This window comes from Rhinolophus ferrumequinum, chromosome 22, assembly GCF_004115265.2.
Source record: "Rhinolophus ferrumequinum isolate MPI-CBG mRhiFer1 chromosome 22, mRhiFer1_v1.p, whole genome shotgun sequence".
Taxonomy (NCBI): domain Eukaryota; kingdom Metazoa; phylum Chordata; class Mammalia; order Chiroptera; family Rhinolophidae; genus Rhinolophus; species Rhinolophus ferrumequinum.
In genome coordinates this window covers 2,596,983-2,616,392 of record NC_046305.1, presented here as the reverse complement: position 1 = coordinate 2,616,392, position 19,410 = coordinate 2,596,983, and the positions used below count along the sequence as shown (strand labels likewise).

The following is a 19,410-nucleotide window of genomic DNA, read 5'->3' as shown; positions in this document are numbered from 1 at the left end:
ACAAAAAGGGCAGGACCTGTTTAGATGTAAGAGACTGCAGAGGAGTGACAAGCAGGTGTGACGTCCGATCTCTGGATTCTGAACCCCCCCCCCCGCCCCCAGAACAAATGGGAATATCTGAATGTGGCCACATACTAAACTACACTGTATCAATGCTGAACTTTTTTAAAGTGTGGTCATTTTATTGTGCTTATGTAGGAGCATAGCCCTGTCTTAGGAGACGCATATTCACGTATTTGGGGGTAGAAAAAAATATCACAGCTTACTCTAGAATGGCGCAGGAGAAAAACATATGCATGTAGATAGATAAATAAAGGTGAAGAAAATGTGCAAAATTAACCATCAGTGAAAGCTAGGTAGAGTCTCCAGATAATCACTGTACTAGACTTTTCTGTGGATCTGAAAATTTTAAAAATAAACACTGAGGACCAAGGAAAGGAGGGAGCTGTCAACCACGTTAGCCTGCTGAGAGGGGTCATGATCCTGAGTGGGCAGCGGGAGAACGGGGTGAGAGACAGAGGCGATGAGTCCAGTAGGTCTTCCAGCAGACTGGCCAGGAAGGGGAGCAGAGACACAGGACATGGAGCAATAGTGTCCCTGCCACCAGGTCATGGTGACACTCTGCACGCTGGCGGAATGAGCCACAGAGAAGCCGGTCAGCAGGACAGAAAAGGCGTAAACGCGGCAGCCAGGACTTTGAAACTGTGAGAGGGGCTGGGGTGCAGGGTCCACGAGGAAGGAGTCACCTCAGATGATGGTGACGATGACGGGGACAGCAGTGACGAAGGTGGTACGACAGCCTCTAGCCGGGAAGTGCCCGGGCACTGCTGAGAGCCTGTATCCTCACTTGATTCTCAGGCAACTCCAAGAGGAATGTGCTATGAACACCACCCTTTACACGGGGCAGCCACGCCTGGCCCGACGACACACGGGACAAGCAGCACAGTGGGAGTGGGACGCCTCCCCGGGCGGAGGGGCAGGGCTGTGGGCACAGGTGCAGTTGGCTGCTGGCAGTGGAAGGGGACGGCCCCGTCTGATCACCTGGTGAGTTCATGTGGGGAGGGGGAGAGGGGGTGTGCAAACTGGAAAAGGAAGTGGATTTACCGGCAGGGGCCGGGAGCACGAGGCCCCTCTGGACTTACTGCTCATGATCTGAGGTGAAGCTGCTTGTCCTGACTGCAAGACATTCCCAGCTACATACAGGGCACAGCTGCGCTGAGCTAGGGTGGGACCTGAGAGAGAAGAGCCCGGGAGCAAGGGGGTTTGCAAGAGAGGGATGCAGGCCAGGTAAGGAGGGGTGCAAGGGCAGGAGGTCGTGATGGGCACAGAAGAGGGGGTCAAGAGGACAGGGGTCAGAGGACAGGAGGCTGTGAGGTCAGACAGCAGCTGGAAGGCGGGAATGACGGGACGGGTGAAGCGGCAGTCAGGGGGGGCTTCAAGAGGAGATTTCACGGCCGGGCCATGGCTGGTGGTGATGAGGGCTCAGTGCCACCGTGAGGATGGAGGTCAAGATGGTGCTGAGTAAAAGCAACTGGCCACAGAGGCCAGGGTGCCGGCAGGTCCTCCACCTGGGCGTCGCAGGTATAGAGATGACAAAGGCAGTCAGTCACCAGTGAGTGGGGCAGGAGACACCAACAAAGACGGGAAGAGGCGTCACACACTGAAAGGTGTGCGGGAGACGGAAGGAGAAAGGAGGGGACATGATGTGCGAGCGGCTGGGAGCACGGACCCGACCTCGCAGGCTCTGCCCATGAGGCGGGCAGAACACCAGGCTCCGCCCATGAGGCGGGCAAAACACTAGGCTCCGCCCACGAGGCGGGAAGAACACCAGGCTCCGCCCACGAGGCGGGAAGAACACTAGGCTCCGCCCATGAGGCGGGAAGAACACCAGGCTCTAGGGCAACAAGTTCCCCCAATTAGAGCGAGAAGGCCAAGGGACTGTTCAGAAAAGAGACTGCGGATAGAGCAGGGAACATACTCCATGAGTATTTCTCGAGTCTGAATCTGAACTTTTCCAGTAGTTACTATATTTTATCCTAAGAAGGAAAAAGACAAAACTATTTACAAAGAAATCCAAGCCAGATTAAAAAAAAATGATCCTCTAAGATTGTGTTTTTCAAATCCATGAAAGGCTCATTGTCAAAAATTAGTCCCCTGGCCAAGATAAACAGAGTCAAACAGCATCTTATTGTTTTTGGCTTCATAAAAATGGACAGCCCACTCTTCTAACCAGGCATCCTCTTACATAAGAACCTAATGTCAGAACAACAAAACTAAGTGTGTTTTGCCTTGTGGAAACATAAGACAAGAGCCTTTCAGAGCACAGGTGACCCGAAGTTAAATCTATTGAGTTCACACAGAGAACCCTGGGCACCTGTGGAAAGAGAATGAAGGCTGTTTCCTGAATGTGCGCTCTGGGGAGAAAAGCGGGCACTTTGGAACACACTGTCCCAGAGTCCCCAGTGTACGGGCTCCCGGAAGACAAAGGGGGACAGTTCTGTGTCAGGGAGACTATTTTAATTGTTTAAATGTCTTCGTAAGACGAAGAAAGTGTCGTAATTCTTTTATGCTGGATCAAAAACTTGTTTATTTTATGTCTTTCAAGTTGCCTCCTAAGCATTTCTAGTAAGCTGTCTGTAAACAACTCGCTGAAAACTTAGTCCTTTCTGATCTTACAATGTACAGTGAATATCTAATACGTGTTCTCTAAGACTAAATTTTATTGAAATTCACCTAGAAGCCCAGTGTTTGGTTATGTACTTGTGGTTTAATTATGGTCATCTGTGAGAATGTGCACTGGGTCAACAGCAGGTCAGTTCAAACGGCCCTGCGTTTTCATCTTACTCACATACTGTGAGCTTCTCGCTACCGGACAGAGAATTTACTGGTGGTCCCATGACACAGCCAAACAGCCCAAGGGCACGGCCCGTCACCTTTCATCAGAGCCCCGTATGATACCCAGAGAAGGCAATCTGTGAGCACCACCATGTGCCCACTTACCACACGGCGGCCCTGGGCTGAGATGCTCTTTTTTCCACGGAGAACCAGGGTGGGAGCAGTCTCGCTTTTGCGAAACGTCTTCAGCACTTTGTAAATGCCTCCGGAGCCTATCTTTGGGAGTAGTGATTTCTGAGCTGGTCTTATTTTCCCTTCTCAACTACCAGCAAGTACACTATGTCTTCACCCCTTTGGATGGTCTCAAAGTATTACAGCCTTATTTGTATTTTATTTAAGACCCAGCACTAACGGGAAAATACTACCAAGAGTGAGTCCTCAGTACTCTGATTAAACACGAATGGCCCTTCGGTGTCTAGTCTGGGAATCGTGCCACCATTTCCGCAATACAGGACGCTGCTCTGAGTTCCAAACCCCTAACTCACAACCAACCCCATCTCAGAACACATCGGCATGTAAAAGCAGGAAGCCCTAAACAACAAGTCGTACAGCAATCAAGATGCTAACTTTCCAGCTTCGTAAGTAAAAGAGAATGAATCTTTCTTTTTAAAATATAGTAATTTTAAAGGGAATTTAAAATCTGTTAGTTTTTAAATGAGTAATTTTTTAAAAATGAATATAACAATTTTAAAACAGTATTTCTGAAAACAGTGGGAAAATATTTCAAAATCAATGTGTGGATACATATCTGACCAAGGGAATATTTGAAACGTCTTTTACTAGATCCAGAGAACCTTGGTTAAATAGAGCTATCTCAGGTTGTTCACAAACCAAAACTGCAACTCACCGTTCACGTTTATCGCTGGCAGGACAATGGACATCTTGGGCCTGGTGGTCTTGTTATGCGTGATCGCTGGTAGCAGCAGGTGGTCCTAAGATTGACAATGAAAAATCGGTTACATGCAACAATTGGCTCAGTCCTGCAACAGGCGAAATTCAGGGTCTCTAAGATGCCAACATTCCACTGGGATCATAAAAAGGGACGGTTTTTACTGGAACTTGGCTTCGGGGCACTAAAACACAAGCCACCTCATGGTTCCTTTCACAATGCAATAGACAGGTACTGGGTGTCTGTTGTTACCAGGGGGATTCTGCATACTCCTGTACTACTCCCGGGCTCTGGTGACACATCAGTACGCTCCAAGGCCACCGGGCAGTTGGAAAGGAGAGCTTTCCATTCTAGTTCTGTCACAAACTAGCTGTATGAACTGGGTCTATTCCCAGTCCTGTAAAATGAGGGGGCTAGACTACATAATGTCACAGACACTGCAGTTATCTACCCAAGAGTCATTTTCAAACTTTTTTTTAAAGAAGAAGGACATTTTTCCCCAAAATGTCGATCCCAAGTTATCGCTATTACAAGACCCTGATTGAAGCCTCCTCCCTTCCTTAGCTTGCCGTCTCCCTCTGAAGGGAACAGCCACAGCACTCGACCTCCTTTGTAAGCAACAGGCACCTGTGTGCTAAAGCAGGCATGCAGCTTGGCGGCAACGATCAGAAAACTGTCAACATGAGCCTAGCACACCTACACAGGTCGAAATCTAATACTGCCACCTCGTGATGGCCCGCCAGTTGCCCAGGGCCTCCAAAGCTGCTGGTCCCCAACCCCACACACTACATCACTGGGCCCAGAGGACTGTGGCCCAAAGGGGCGTAGGAGTGTTTTGGGGACACATGTGTACATCTGTGGGTATGCCAAAGCGACTGTAAGTGACTCAGGACTTTATTAACTGCTGTTTTCAAAAACTCCTTTTCCCTAACAGAAACAGGAATAGTCGCAGCAAAAAGAATAAAAAGAGAAATAAATATACATTAGTGTTGCCATTTAAAGGAGCATGATTACACGCAGAAAAACGGGACCTGAGTTGAACCCCGCTTGCTTTCTTATTCCTTTGTTCATCTGTTTCATCATTCATTCATGCAACAAAATCTCTATATGAAGGACTCATGAAAAAGTCATATTTGACAGAGCTGAGAGGGATAAAAATCTAATGCAACCAACTTCAATGTCAATGTGATTATGGAAGGTAAGCAGCAAAGCTAAGAAAAACACCTAGAAGGTGAACAAGCTGAAATCCACGTACGTGAACAGAGCTGCACAGAAAACATCTCCAGAAACTGTGCTTTTCTCGTTCAAAGCAACATTTCCATGAGAACGTGTTCTTTTAAAAGGGGGTGAGAGTGTGGCTGGTCTGTGAGAATTCCAGCATCGCAGCATGGGACATTCTTAAATGCATTGCTAGACACAGAGATCACACATTTCTGAGAGCAGGGTGACATATGATAGCCAAGAGAAAAACAAAATCTGCTCATCTTCATACCATAAAACATAAATAGCTTAATCCCTATAATTAAAATACTACTTCAGCATCCCCCAAATTGAATAAGAAAACAAACCAACAAACTTGCAAGCCCCAAATTAAGGCTACTGTGAAAATAAACACACTCAGATTCCATGGTGATGGCTTAAGGTTGGGCTCCAATTTATATCTGAACTTCCTGCTAAGATCTGGATGCCACACCAAGCATCGTTTTGAACAGAACTTTCTGAACACGGTATCTCCTTTCTTTCTTCATTTAATTTCAAACAAAACAGTTACTTTTGCAGCAGAAAGCCAAAAAACAATTATTTATGAAAGAGAAGAATCACACCTGAATGTATGAAATTAGTTAACCTGCCTTACCTCTAATGATTAAAAGTTTCCAACTGGGGGGCGGGCTATAATCTAAAGTGTTTGTAAGAGGCCTAACAACCAGAAGTACAGGGTATCAGAGCTGGTGCACCACAAACCCTAACAGTGCTTATCAGATACTAAAAGTAATACACACACACACACACACACACGCCTGGGACAGTGCAGTTGCTTCATTTAACGTCTACCTCTACTAATCACTTCCTCAGATTAAATGTTCCTGGCCCCAACAATGAATCTTGAATCGTCTGTTCTCTCCACTGTGTTCATTTCCTTTGAATCGTTTGTTCTCTCCACTTTTCATCTCTTTTATCAGCATACATTCTTCTATGAGTGACATCTTCAGAAACCAGGAGCTTTAGTTCCTCGACCGACAAACACTTACTGCCTTCTTACCATTCATGAAACAAACTCCCTGGGCACAGCGGTACATGTACTCAGCCCTGAGCCATAGAGGGTCTCTTCCTTTAAAGAGTAAGTTCCAGCTTTTATTTTGTTGGGGAAACAATGCTAATTGTGGCAGAAACAGCCATTTGTGGCCGGATCTGCTCTCCCCCGCAGCCTCAGCAGAGCAGCAGGAGCGGAGGTTCAGCTGGGCACAGATGACCAGGACACAGACCATTCCCGAGCCTCCCTGACGTCACGTGTGACTGTGAACTCGAGTTCAGGTCAGTGGGCTGCAAGGAGAAACGGGGTCTGCAGGTCCTCGCGGTGGCGATGCCTCCCCCGTAAGCCCCGTCCGCTGACTGCTGGGCCCGGGGAAGGCCATCGGACACAGTGTGGCAGCTGCGATGTGCCATCAGGGTGACAGCACACAGAAGGCACCAGGCGTCCGGATGCTCCAGCAGCTGCCACAAGACCGCTCGGCTCGACCCAGGACAGAGACATGGAATCCTGTTTAGTCTAGGCCTCCATTATTTTGGGTTTCTGTCACTCGTAGCTCTACCTAAGCCTAATCACTAGTTATAGTAACAATTTGTGAAACACTACTGAAGGTCTTTAGTTAAGAGGGATCTGAATAACGAATGGTTCAAGCAACCAGAGACAAGTGTCCCTCTTTCTTAACAGCGTAAAACACTGTATTTAGTATTTTGCCTCCTTCGTCGGCTTCCCTCACCCCATTTTTACTTACTTAACAAAGAGCCTGTAGAGGAAATTACATCCTAGAAAAGCAGAGATATAATGGGATGAATTTGAGAAAAACTCTTTCCTTCCTATTAAGTCAGTTAAAATAATCCAACTGCAACAAACGGTGAAGCTACTTAAAAATAAAAAGGAAGAGGAGGAAAAGGATGTTACCATAAAGATAAATGATTCTGGCACTGTCATTCCAAACAATGTCACTAATTTTAAGACATCTTCAGATGGACTCCTGAAAAGGCTTCATGGGACGGAGGCACTTTGGGGTCCATCCAGGGAGGAAGCCATGGGGACCAGTCTCAGAAGTGAGAGAAACAAGCACCGGTGGGGAAACACCAGAACATTTCACTGAGAACAAAGCATGGGTCTTCCCATGTTATGCTGCTATCTGCATGCCATCTCCAGCCCGCCTCCCGAGCCCTGCATCAGAAAGAACAGACACAGAGCACAGCTGGCGGCGCACAGCTGGTGTCAGCCTGCTCCTGCCCTCTGGAGACCAGCATGGGGACAGACCAGAACCCCACTGGCTCTGCTGACGGTGGTGAAGGTGACTCACAGAACACGTGAAGCCCCACTAAGCGCTGCAAAATGCTGATTCTACCCATCGAGCACAGTAGTAGAAACTGACCTCAATTTATACTGACCTGCTAGATTCCGTGACCCCTCACAGCCCTAACCCTTCCTGACCGATGCCTACCGCACACTGCATATCCATGACTGGCTGAGCTGCCTTTTTTCCCAAAATTATTCTTGCTATTTGTATTCGGTAATTGTGTAATTTAACAAAATATTATTTAAACTGATAAAATACAGTGTGAAAAGACAGCAAGACTTAATAGAAGTGAATAGGTTAAAAAAATTTTCCCTCATTGCAAAACCGCCATAAAAGACTGGGAACAAAATCCTAACAGTCTGCACTCAGATTGCTGAACAAGCATCTTTAAGTTCTTATCCTGATTTAAAGAAACTGTAACTGATACAGGAAACTATGGTTAAAACACAGAGTGTAGTTTACACAAGAAAGGCACCCAGGAACTCTAGTGGGTCTGGACTCAAGGAAAAGGTACTGGACCCGCCCCGAAACCCAGCAGATAAAGGCACGTTTACATAATACAGTGAAATCACATCAAAACACATACACGCTTTGGACAGCTCAAGGCCCAGGAAAGCTCTGACCCGGTACTTCCTGTGACTTCATCCGCCAACCTGAGCTACTCAGAGTTCAGAACACCGTCAGCTCCCACACACAGCTTTTCCAAAGGCTGGACAGTGTGTGACTGAGGAAATAAATAAGGACCCTGGGACTTGTCTCATCGTCTGTCAGATGCCAATAGTGTGACAATTCAGAGACTGTCTTATTAACAGGAAGGATCAAGCACTCCATGCATAGAGTTTGACCACATGAGTTTGTCAGACATAATGTTTACAAGATGTTTCATTTTAGAAATCACTTCACTCAGGACTACTGGTAGGAAGTGAATTTCCTGAAGATGGAATTGCATCCTGCAGACATGCTCCCAAAGCAAACCAAGGGAAAGGCAGGCGGGGCTGCAGCCGATGGAGTCAGCAAGGGTTCCGAGGAGAGTTCTGGGCAACACCTCACGGAAAAGTTAAATATAGACATCTCAGGGAGTTATTTTACTTTTTGTTGGAAAAAATGGGGAAAATGCTGGGTTGGGAAAAATTATGTTTTTAAGGTTCTCGGCAGACACTGTAGGAATGAGGTAACCGTGTGCAAGAGCAGCCTCACGTGTGTGTTGTGTGCGTGTGTGCAGGTGCACGTGCACAGGTGCGTGTTGTGTGCATGCGTGTGTGTGTGCAGCACGGCAGGGTGCGAAGGGAACACGGAGATACTATTCTAGCTGAGTCCTTCACAGCAACGATTCCACACCTTTGTGAAGGTGGGGAGAAGAGGGCTCCTACTTCACTGCCATTTCTGAAGCTCTCTCTCCTCGCATGAGTCAGGGTCTGGGCACTGCCCCATCTTCATCAAATGTCCTGATCCTTTTCCTTCCAAAGCAATTTTGATTTCGGTTTCACATGAAGAAATTGGCAGAACTGCGGATTATGCCTCAAGTACATTTTAGGAAAGGTTGGTCTTGACAGCGCAAACTACAAAGTGGTGGGAAAAAGCATGTTCCTTAAATTTCTTCTAATGCCCTTAAAATTTTAGCCAAAGCTGCAGTACTCTGACTTACCTACCTTAGTGGACAAATTTTGTCTTGGGATCAGGGGTTAGCAAAATAGTTGAAGTGAAAAATGCTCCCAGTGGGAACAGAGCTTTCCTACTGGCTGCAAAGAGGTGGTACCACCCAGCGAGTTCTCTCCTCGTGTCTCTTAGGGTGCTTTCTGGAGCTCCACACAGTTCTCTTCATTCTCATCATGAGTGCAACAGCAAGCTGCGGTTTCCACTCAATTTTAAAGGGAATTTTTGAGATAAATGCATTTATGGACAATGACTAAAGTTTTTCTTTTCATTGTTGGGTCAAATATTATTCTACAAAAAATTTCAACTAAATTTCAGGTGGTAATGGTTTAAAAGGCAAACTAAGGTATAACAGCATTAATTTTAAGTTCTGTACTAATTTGGTATCTTCGGAACGCATTTAAATCTACAAAGGAAGCCAAGATCAGAAGTGGACATGGTGATACAGCAGGTCCTTCTCAAAGAGATGTTTTGAACCAAGGACACGCAGCACGACCGCCTGCAGGACTGCACGAGGAAGCCCCCAGGGTGCCCACCCCCGAAAACAATCCTGACGCTGCCGAGTTGAGCCAAAGCGTTGTTCTAACAAGGGTGCCTGGGATGCAGACGCACACAGCCCAGGACACTGTGGCCACGAGCCTTGGCCGGCACGGCTACACTGACCACAGCCAGACCGCCAGGCTGAGTCCCGCCTCTGCCACCTGACTTCCTGCGGCAGGATCAAGCGAGTTCCTCCATGTCTCTGGCCCCTTGTTTCCCCACCAGCCAACTAGGACGGTCATAAGACTGACTGCGCGGGTCATGTCGAAAGATTCAGCAAGTTAGTTACCGTAAAGCAGCTGGAACAGTGACTGACACATCGATAGACTATTGTAAGAGTTCCATAAAGTTTTTTTTTAAAAAAAGGGGATTTAAGTATTAATAATAAGCAAATGATTTATATCAAATACCATGTTTTGACACAGTTCCTAAGATAGGTTTATCAGAAAAGCTTTTGCAACCATTTGCAAGAAAGGAGAAAATCACAAAGGGTTTAATTTTTGCAGAAGTAGGAACTTTATAAAAGCATTCCAGCTTCAGTTTAGTTTGATAACAGAGTTAGAACATGGAGAAAATGCTAATACCCAAAATCTTGAACTGCAAAGGACAGGCATATTCTCAGTCAAAGGCACGCCTGGGTATTAGAGACAATCTATTTCAGTCTGACATAGGGTTTGACAGCTTAAGAGAAAAAGGAACAAGCAAAAACGATGATGGTCATATTATGTTCAGAACAGATATTTTAAACCTTGGATGATGAACTATGGATGAAAACTAAGCAAGTACGGACTTCTGGATATAACTATAAAAATAAAAAAGCAAAGGTGATTGAAACAGATTCGTGCGCCTCCAATTAATTCACCTCATCCATGGAAAAACAGAGTCTTGACACTCCTTCAGGCAAGACACATAAGGATAATGAAAAAGCGAAAGAAATGCCAGGAATCATTAGGCTCCTCCTGGACGGATGACACCACCTCAGGAAAACCTAAGGCCTATCACCACCACTTGAGAAAAACAAAAACCACCCACCAGTAATGGGGTGTAGTTCAAACTCAGAAGTATTTCTTTTTCTATAAATATGCAAAACATCTCTGACCTCTTAAACAATTCTTGCTGTTCAACAGGAAATGTTTTTATGGCAGCTTTTCGAGTCAAGTCTGTACATCGGCTGCAGTGGCACAGCCATGGCCGCGGGGGGCGCCAGAAAGCGCAGGCCCAACACCACCCGGGTTGCCCTCTATGGCGGGCGGCCGGGCTTCCGCCGCCGCCAACTCCCAACAGACCACGCACAACGCGCTGCGCCGGAAGTGACGTCACCCAGAGGTCCCGGCTGCCCGCGCGGTGGAAATGGCCGCAGCCACCGTAAAACTAGTCTAAGCAACTGTTTGTTGTGTCAGCTATTGGACATGTATGTCCCCTGGAGATACGGGGTGGAATTTCATCCTTCAAAATACCTTTCTTCACTGATTTCTGTCTGTAAACGTTACGAGAAACAGAATCAATGGACCTCAGTCTAGATATCTTAAGACTCTGGCGGGTGGTAATATTTATCCCCCTATGTTTATAAAATTCTTCATCTCTAGGTTGCAATGGATCCTAAGTTATCCAGGTCAGTGGCTTCATTTACCACTTATGCTTAGTTTTACAACCTAATTACTGAGAACCCTGCCAGGGCCCACCTCTAGGGCTGGCGTACCTCGCTTCCCTGTCCTTCTTCCCCTGGACTGCTGCAATTGAGGGCACAGAAGTAAACACCTGACAGGCACTCACTGCAGTGTCCTTTTGTCTGCTGTGGTGGCCAAGTCAACATCCCCAGAATCCATCTCCAAATCTAACCTGTGCATGCCTTTACATGAAAAGTGGCAATAAAGTATAGTCGTTAAGATTACAAGTTGGACTGCCACGTTCAATAATGGCTTTGCTACTTAGTGGCCATGTGACCCTGGCCAAGTTATTTAACCTCTCTGTGCTTCACTTTCTTCATCTGTAAAAGGAGCATTATAATAATAGCTATCTCATAAAACTTGTTTTGATGATTTAGTTAATACACGTAAAGAGTTTAGCGCAGTACCCTGAACATTGTAACTGCTCAATAAATGTTAGCCATTACTGAAGGAGAGTCTTTCGATCAACATTCCAAAATCTCCCTTCACCCTTTAAATAGAGAACTGTGAATTCCATACGAATAAACTGAGATATGATTTTCTTGTTCACTATCTTGTTACTTACCAGTGATGACTGACCATACTATAGAGCTGAATATAAGTATTAACAAAAAAACTGGCTTGAATTTCTGAAATCATCAGTGTTTAGTTAGAGGCCTTATCACAGAGGGCATAGGTGCAGTAAGCATAAAGTTTACTGGCTACCTTGGTTGAAAAGTGCATTTCTGAGAAGAACCCCTTCTGGCAATAGCCATGACTGCATCAAATTCACATTATTTTATCTTACAAATTATATAATTGGTATACGTAGTTTTGAAACAATGCCGTGTACTCTCAAAGGTCCTTATGATCACTGATTTTAACAAAATTACTGATCTCAGGGTCCTAAATTCTTGACTTTTTAAGTGCTTTGGCCAATGACTCTACACCCAAGACACTGAGGGCTTCCCTTTTTACAAAATTCCTGGATGAATAATATACTGGATGACCAATGAATCCTCTAGAGATGCATTTCTCAAACTGGAGTCCATCAGTTCCCTATAATTATTTGTGTATTCATTTTGATAAAATAATTGATATAAGCATACGCTGGGTCATACTGTAACTGCCACGCAATCTTAGGGGCCTGCAATTACATTTTTTTTTACGATTTGGGTGGCACCGAGTACCACTTCTTTAATTGATAAGACAGAGAGGAGCCTGTTGGGTACAATTATCCCTTTTCTCCTTCTCCCAAGTAACTGTTAATCAGACAGAACAAAGTTTTTCTTAGTGGTTCAAACAGAGAAGACTGGATGGAGAACTAAGTTATTACAGAGTACTCAACAATATGGAAACACTTAATTAAGAACAGAAAGGACCAACACCAGGAGAGTCAGTGTCGCCTTCACTTGTCAGAAGTGACTTTCACAAAAACATGACCTGCTACATAAGTTCATGTTGTTCACTTGAGTTTTATCTTTGTAGTATTATTTATATTTAATTTATATATTTACTTTGGTTTTGTAGTCAAAAGTAGAAGTGTAAGATGTTTCGAGTTTTATATGTACTTAATAAACATAAATCAATGCTGGAGAATTTCTTCCTTTAAAAGTAAAAAATACTCTTCTGATGCCTTGTGCAAAACAATTACAGTTATCTTCCTGAAATTCAGCACGTCTGATCATATTTCTATCTTCTACAGGGGACGGACCAAATTCCTTAAGCATGGTCCACAGGTTCCCTCCTGATCGGAATCCTGCCATCTTTTATTTCCCAGAACCTACTCTACATTCCAAGAACAGTTCCCTCACACGTACTCTGCTTTCACATATTCATCTCTGTGAAATGCCACACTGCCTCATCTTCCTCCCACCCTCTACCCTCCTCACTCATCCTTCTATAATCAACTCAAGAACTGTTTTCTGAAAAAACATTCCCGACACCACCTTCTTCCTAGATGAAGTTAGTGTTCCCAGCACAAGTCACAGAGGGTAATAATATCTACCTCATAAAACTGGTGAAGGATTCAGTGAGATAACATATAAAACAGAACCGTAAATTCTTCATAAATAGGAATAGGTTTTTTTTGGTTATCTCAGAGCATTCTGCATATTCTTTAATAGTTCCTATCAGAGTATTGCAATTTTTGATTGGCAAGTCACTTTTCTATATTATAATAAATTCCTTGAGGACAAGGATTTTAGCTTATTCATTTTAACATATTCTGTGGTAGCACAGTGCCTGGTAATAGTAAATGTTCAATGAACACATACTGAATGAATCAACGAATTAACGAAGCAAAAAGGATCCAGTTTATCAGACAGGACCTGACTAGCAGAAGAGATGGGACTCTCAAGCAACTTATCTTTTTCTTTTTCCCCTGAAAATTGCTGAACTATGCTGCATCCTATAAAAATCCATTTTGGAGCTAGAAGAGCAGTCTTCTGGATGGAACTTTTGGAGATTTAGACAAGAAAGGTTTCCTCCCAGTAACAGGATGCAGAGTTTCACATGCTGCTGTTGACTGTGGTAACAGCCAGTCTAGTAGTCACAGGGCTGCTTAGTTCTCCAAACGAGCGCTCACTAAGGTGACACGAGCTGGTTAGCAGCATCAGGGCCCCGAGTCTGCGCAGTGAGCTGGTCAGAAGACCCAAGAGGTATACCCGCAGTGGGGGGGGTGACGCTGGCTCTACCCCACGCTCCTGCTGCTTAGTCATAGCTTCTTGTTACTATGGGATTCGTTTTATTTGGCAAATACAGGATTTCAACTGATGAGAGGAAGATGTAAGCAAATGCCTACGCATAAAACTTCAACAGATGAACAATAATCCCCACCTCGGTGCTGTGTCACCAGGCCCCCCAGGGGCTGCCGCCAAGGCCAACACGCTCCAGAATTACAGATTTCATGAGCTGCAGGCTTTACTGCTAAAAGTGAAATGGCAGCTAACTAAAGATTGTATTCCTCCACAGACACTTCCACTTACAAATGCTACATTCACTAGTTGGGGCTAAATTTTTAGATTAGAATCAAAATATGTATGATAAGTTTCTAATTCCTCTAAATAAATTTTACAACAAAAAAAAAAAGCCAAAGAATTTATATACTTCACCCTGAAAAAATGTACTTTCTCAATGTTCATTTAAAATTTGTGTGTCTTCTGGATTTTCCTTCTTAGCACTTATCACAAAATGAAATTCTCTTATATGTTTATGTGTATTTGTTTTATCTGTCTCTAGAACATAAAAGGCTCTGATTGTTTTGCTTATTGCTGGATTTTTTGCAGTAAGAACAGCCTGGAACATAATGGCTACTCAACTATGTTTTTGGATGAATGACAGAAAGATTGGTTAAATCTCTTGATTAAATAGTAATTCTTTGAGGACAGCTACATTTGGAAGAACTTCTTATAATTATAAAAGCAATTATTGAAATAGTCACAACCTGGCAGGAATATGGGTTTTTGGATAATACAATCAATTCTTAAAAGGTATGAAGAAAGAAACCTTTTATGCTCTGAAGATATATTTATATTTTCTCTTAGCGACAAAAAAGGCATTACTAGTTTTAAAATTTTGGGATTTTTGGTATTTGCTACTACCATTTACCTTAATATAGAACTTTTTGTCTCAAAATGAAATTAAGATTCCCATTTTGGTATATGGAAAATATGCCTTCTTACATTTATATTTTAAACTCATGTCAACTACATAAAAATATAGTAAAATCCAAAATATACTAATAAAAGCAATTGAGTCTGGACTTGTTTCAGCCCTAATTAATAAGTATTCTGCTTAAGAAAATACTATATTCTCCTTAATTTAAACTGAACACAAAATTGGTAAACTAATCCTAGGAGGATGATAGCTTTAAAATAATCACTGATCATATATATATATATATATATATATATACATACACACACACACACAGAGATTAGGCTGACCACTTCTTTCTGTATGGGAGAGTATTATGTACTCTAACATTTTTACTAAAAAATAAGCAAGATGTATTTTATAACTAAAAAGCTGACTCCCAAAGCCTCAGACTTAAGTAAAGTTGTTTCATCAGAATAGATCTGAACTATTTTTTAATCTGAATTCAAACTATTTTATCATTGAATTTTGATCTTAATAACCTATAGACTTCTATTATAAATAAAAATGTCAGGTAACAGGTTTCATCTGAAAACAAGGAATCGCAACCTTGAGTAGTGACATCTACTAACAATTCCTAAACCGAGGCCAATGTGATTGTTTTAGAATCTGTGTACGATTATGTGTGCATGTTGTTAATGCTTATAAGCAAACAAGACTGGCTTTATGCTACAGATTAAAGTAGCGTTCACTACATCTTCCTGATGAGCCTATGACATAGTCCTATGGCTCCGATCTGATACTGATGTGGAAAGGTCAGATTAAAGACACATAGTTTCTCTTCAATTATCAGCTGGTGCTATCACTGACTCCATCAAAAGGAATACGCTGTACAGTCAATTTGAATAAACCCTAAAAACCGCCGCAAATCTGGTATCTGCTGCTACTCAGTTTTCTGTATGTAACCTAAGTCTCTAGAGTTTCTGTGGACATTGTTAAATGAACCCTGAACTAGAGTCAATATAGGAATGTTTCAAAAAACTCAAAAACCACTTTTTTAAAGGCGACTGTAAGAGGTTATAGATTGCCGGGGGAGATTCTGCCTATCTTTCTGTTTGGAAGGGCCCCTCTTTTCAAATTTATGATTCCCTTTCTCCCAAAAGGACAAAAAGCGTAGGCCTAAGTGATCTAAATGAAGCCTTCATAAACGTAGTTAGATAATGGGCAGTAATGTAAAGCTACTGTTGTAAAATCTTTCAGATTTCATACTCTTCCCAAATGTGCTCATTTTCTGTCTGTTGGTGGATGATAAGGAAAGTAACAGTATTACAATGAATCTTTATGGAGAGCTGGGGAGGTGGGGGAGGAATCATGGATGATTGTGCTACATCTGATGAAAAAGAACTCTCTCCCCGTCCTAGCCACTATGGGTTCTTGAAACTGTAGTCACATGCGTCAGAGGTCAACCCCTACGAGAGAGAAATAGACACATACTGAACACCTACTATGCGCTAAGCACTGCTCTAGTCTTTGATTTATTATCTCACTGAAAGTTCTCCACTAGGATGAGGGAGCTACTCTGACAGTGCCCACGAGAGACAAGGACCCCGAAGCTGTGGGAAGCACGTCCCTCAAGTCTTCTGAGTCCGGAAGCAGCAGAACAAAGCTGGTTGGGATCCAGATTCATCTGACTCCACAGCCCACGCTACATGAGCCTACAAAAAAATGCTGTGTCAGCCCCCCAAAGTTATTTTCTCCACTAAACCAAAAAGCAGTGACTCACAGCTGAGTGGAAAAACTTTTTATTTTTTAAATTTCTGAATAAGACTGCACAATGCTACAGGATAAATGATCTCTGGTCTGTGCTTGTTTTCTACTCTTTAAGCTAATGGCTAAAGCATGTGTATGTGTATATATGTGTAAACACACATGCACGTAATAGATGCATTTTGAAAAGATTAGTTCTAGTCTAATTCTCTTTTACTAAATAAAGAGAAAAACACTAGCAAATTAGACCAAAAGAAGCAGAAAGTTCTCATAAGAACTTTTTTATTCCTCTTTTACTTATTTCTCTGTGTATTTCCTAGCACTGAGATCCATATAGACACATGCTATGTGTTTATTTCATCTGGTCTCCAGAATCTTGGTTTGGCAATATCTTCTGCTACCCGTTACACTTTTGCTGTAATTATCTACAGTATATGTTATGTTTCCAAAGCGTATATAAATAACATTTCATTGGTTAAGTATAAAGACTGGAAATTTGAGGTTGAAGAAGTTCAATCACAGGATACTGTTTTAAGAAGTTTCAGCAAAATGTACAACCTAACAAGAAAGTGAAGGACAACACACAAAACCTCACAGCCTCGTATACCTTTTAAACTTGGCTTTGCTTTAACTCTTCCATTAAAGTTACTGGATGAAAAGACAGCCCTGACTATCGCACATACTGGATAGCCATATGTAAAAAACAAATTGCACCGTATACAAAAATTATCTCAAAATGGATCCTAGACCCACACGTAAAACCTAAAACTGTAAAAATTTCAGAAGAAAACGTGAGAAAATCTTTGTGACCTTCAGTTAGGCAAAGAGTTTAGGACAACAAAAACACCATCCATAAAAGGAAAAGCAGATAAACTGGTCTTCATTAAAATTAAAACTTCTGTTCTTTGAAAAACACTGATGAGAAATTGAACAGACAAGCAACAGAGTGGGAAAAAATATATCCAAATCACATATCTGATAAAGGACTTGTATCCACAATATATAAAGAACTCTGAAATTAATTATAAGAAAACAAACCGCCCAATTAAAAATGGGCAAAAGATTTGAGCACACACTTCACCAAAGAAGATATACAGATGATAAATAAGCACATGGAAAAATGATTAAAAGTATTAGTCATCAGGAAAACGCAAATTAAAGCCATGAGATAGCACTACACACTATCTAGAATGGCTAGAATTAAAAGACTGGCCACATCCAGTGTTGGTGAGGACACATGGGAACTGGACTCGCACATCGCTGGTGGGTGTAAAATGGTGCAGCCACTTGGAAAACAGTTTGTCAGTTTCTTACCAAGCTAAACGTACCTGCCGTATAAGCAAGCGGTCTCCTCCTAGGTGTTCACACAGAGGAGTGAGAGCACATGCCCCACAAACACTTGTACAGATATCCACAGGAGCCAAACGTGGAAGGTGAACAAGTGGTGTCGCCACCGATGGTGGGACCCCCCCACACACACACACACATCCCACCCCTGCCCCTCCCCCCACCCTTACCCCTCTCCCCCACCCCATGGTGGGTCACCCCGCTGTAGAGAAATGAACTACTGATCCAGCAACAATGTGGAGGAATCTCACAATAATTATGCTGGAAAAAATGAACATAATGTAGAATTCCTTCACATAAATTATTTTTTAAGTGTAAACTAATTTATAGTAACAGAAATATCAGTGGTCGCCTGATGACAGGAACGAGTGAGTGGGGAGAAATTACAAAGGGGCAAGGGAACCTTAAAACTTTCGGGAATGATGGGCAAGCTGATCCTCTTGACTACGTGATGTCACAGGTATAAACATATGTCAAACCTTCTAACAGTGCACTTAAATACGTGTAGTTTCTTTTACGTCAATTGTACCTCAATAAAGCTATTTAAAAAAAACTATTCCACCATGGAAAATAGTATGAAGGGTCCTCACAAAATTGAAAGTAGAACCACCATATGACCCTGCAATCCCACTTCTGGGTATTTATCTGCAGGAAATGAACTCACTGTCTTGAAGCACATTTAGAAACTGCAACCATTCTCCTTAAGGAACTACAAAGTAAGCACCTGACAGCCCCTCCAAGGCAGACTGCGCTTAGCAGAATAAAAGTCACTGAATTTCTATTCAACAATAAGTGGAATCAGAAGAAACTTGCTATAAAATTTAAACTAAATAACAGAGGCCTGTTTATTCTGTATAATACATTTTAGTTTCATTTTTAAGATTTATTTCTAAGTGTATGATAATCAGACATAGATGACTGAAATTATTCAAACTATAGACTATGGAAGATTAAAACAACTGAAGCTGACAAGCTTTTCTTGAACACCTTCCATATTCAACATAAGCACTGTGCAAGGGATACAATTCTAGCACTACCATCCTTCTAGGCCAGCACAGACACACATGACAGAAAGGGCTCTGTAAATACAGACTTAGTGTGTGGCTGATTCACTCTCGATCTTAAAATGACAGCACAGTCTGTTTAGCATCCTAACTGGAAAGTAATCTTCTCTGTGTGAGCACACCCAAGGTCAGTGCTTCAACCGTGCAACACAAAGGTGTTACTAGGTGCACAGCTAATGCAAATGGCACCAACCGAGCCTTTTCAAAATGCATTTGAATTCACTGCGTTTCAAAGACTGATTTCTAGATCTACCACGCCACACAGATGTCCTTGAGAAAAATACTCAAGAAGCTTGTCTGTTACAAATTCTCTATCACGTTATGGTGATGATATGAATTTAGAATACGGTGTCAGCCGGATGGACTGGGTACCCAGCTCGCCCGTGCATTCACTCAGTAATCACTGGATGCCTGCTGCATGCCTGGGTCTGGGCTGGGTACCAGGAGAGACGAGG

At 43.0% G+C, this 19,410-nt stretch overlaps 1 protein-coding gene across 2 annotated transcripts in view; it reads right to left on the bottom strand.

Annotated features, from left to right (window-relative positions):
- The window catches only part of ATF6 (activating transcription factor 6), a 93,368-nt gene that overhangs the window by 20,760 nt on the left and 53,198 nt on the right, over window positions 1-19,410 (bottom strand). For both annotated transcript variants that reach the window (XR_004421677.1, XM_033093622.1), the window contains exon 16: window positions 3,743-3,827. Coding sequence is in view for 1 of the 2 variants with exons in the window: in XM_033093622.1 (XP_032949513.1) it covers window positions 3,743-3,827 (85 nt within the window). In the remaining variant the exon portion in view is untranslated. The remainder of the gene's footprint in view (window positions 1-3,742; window positions 3,828-19,410) is intronic.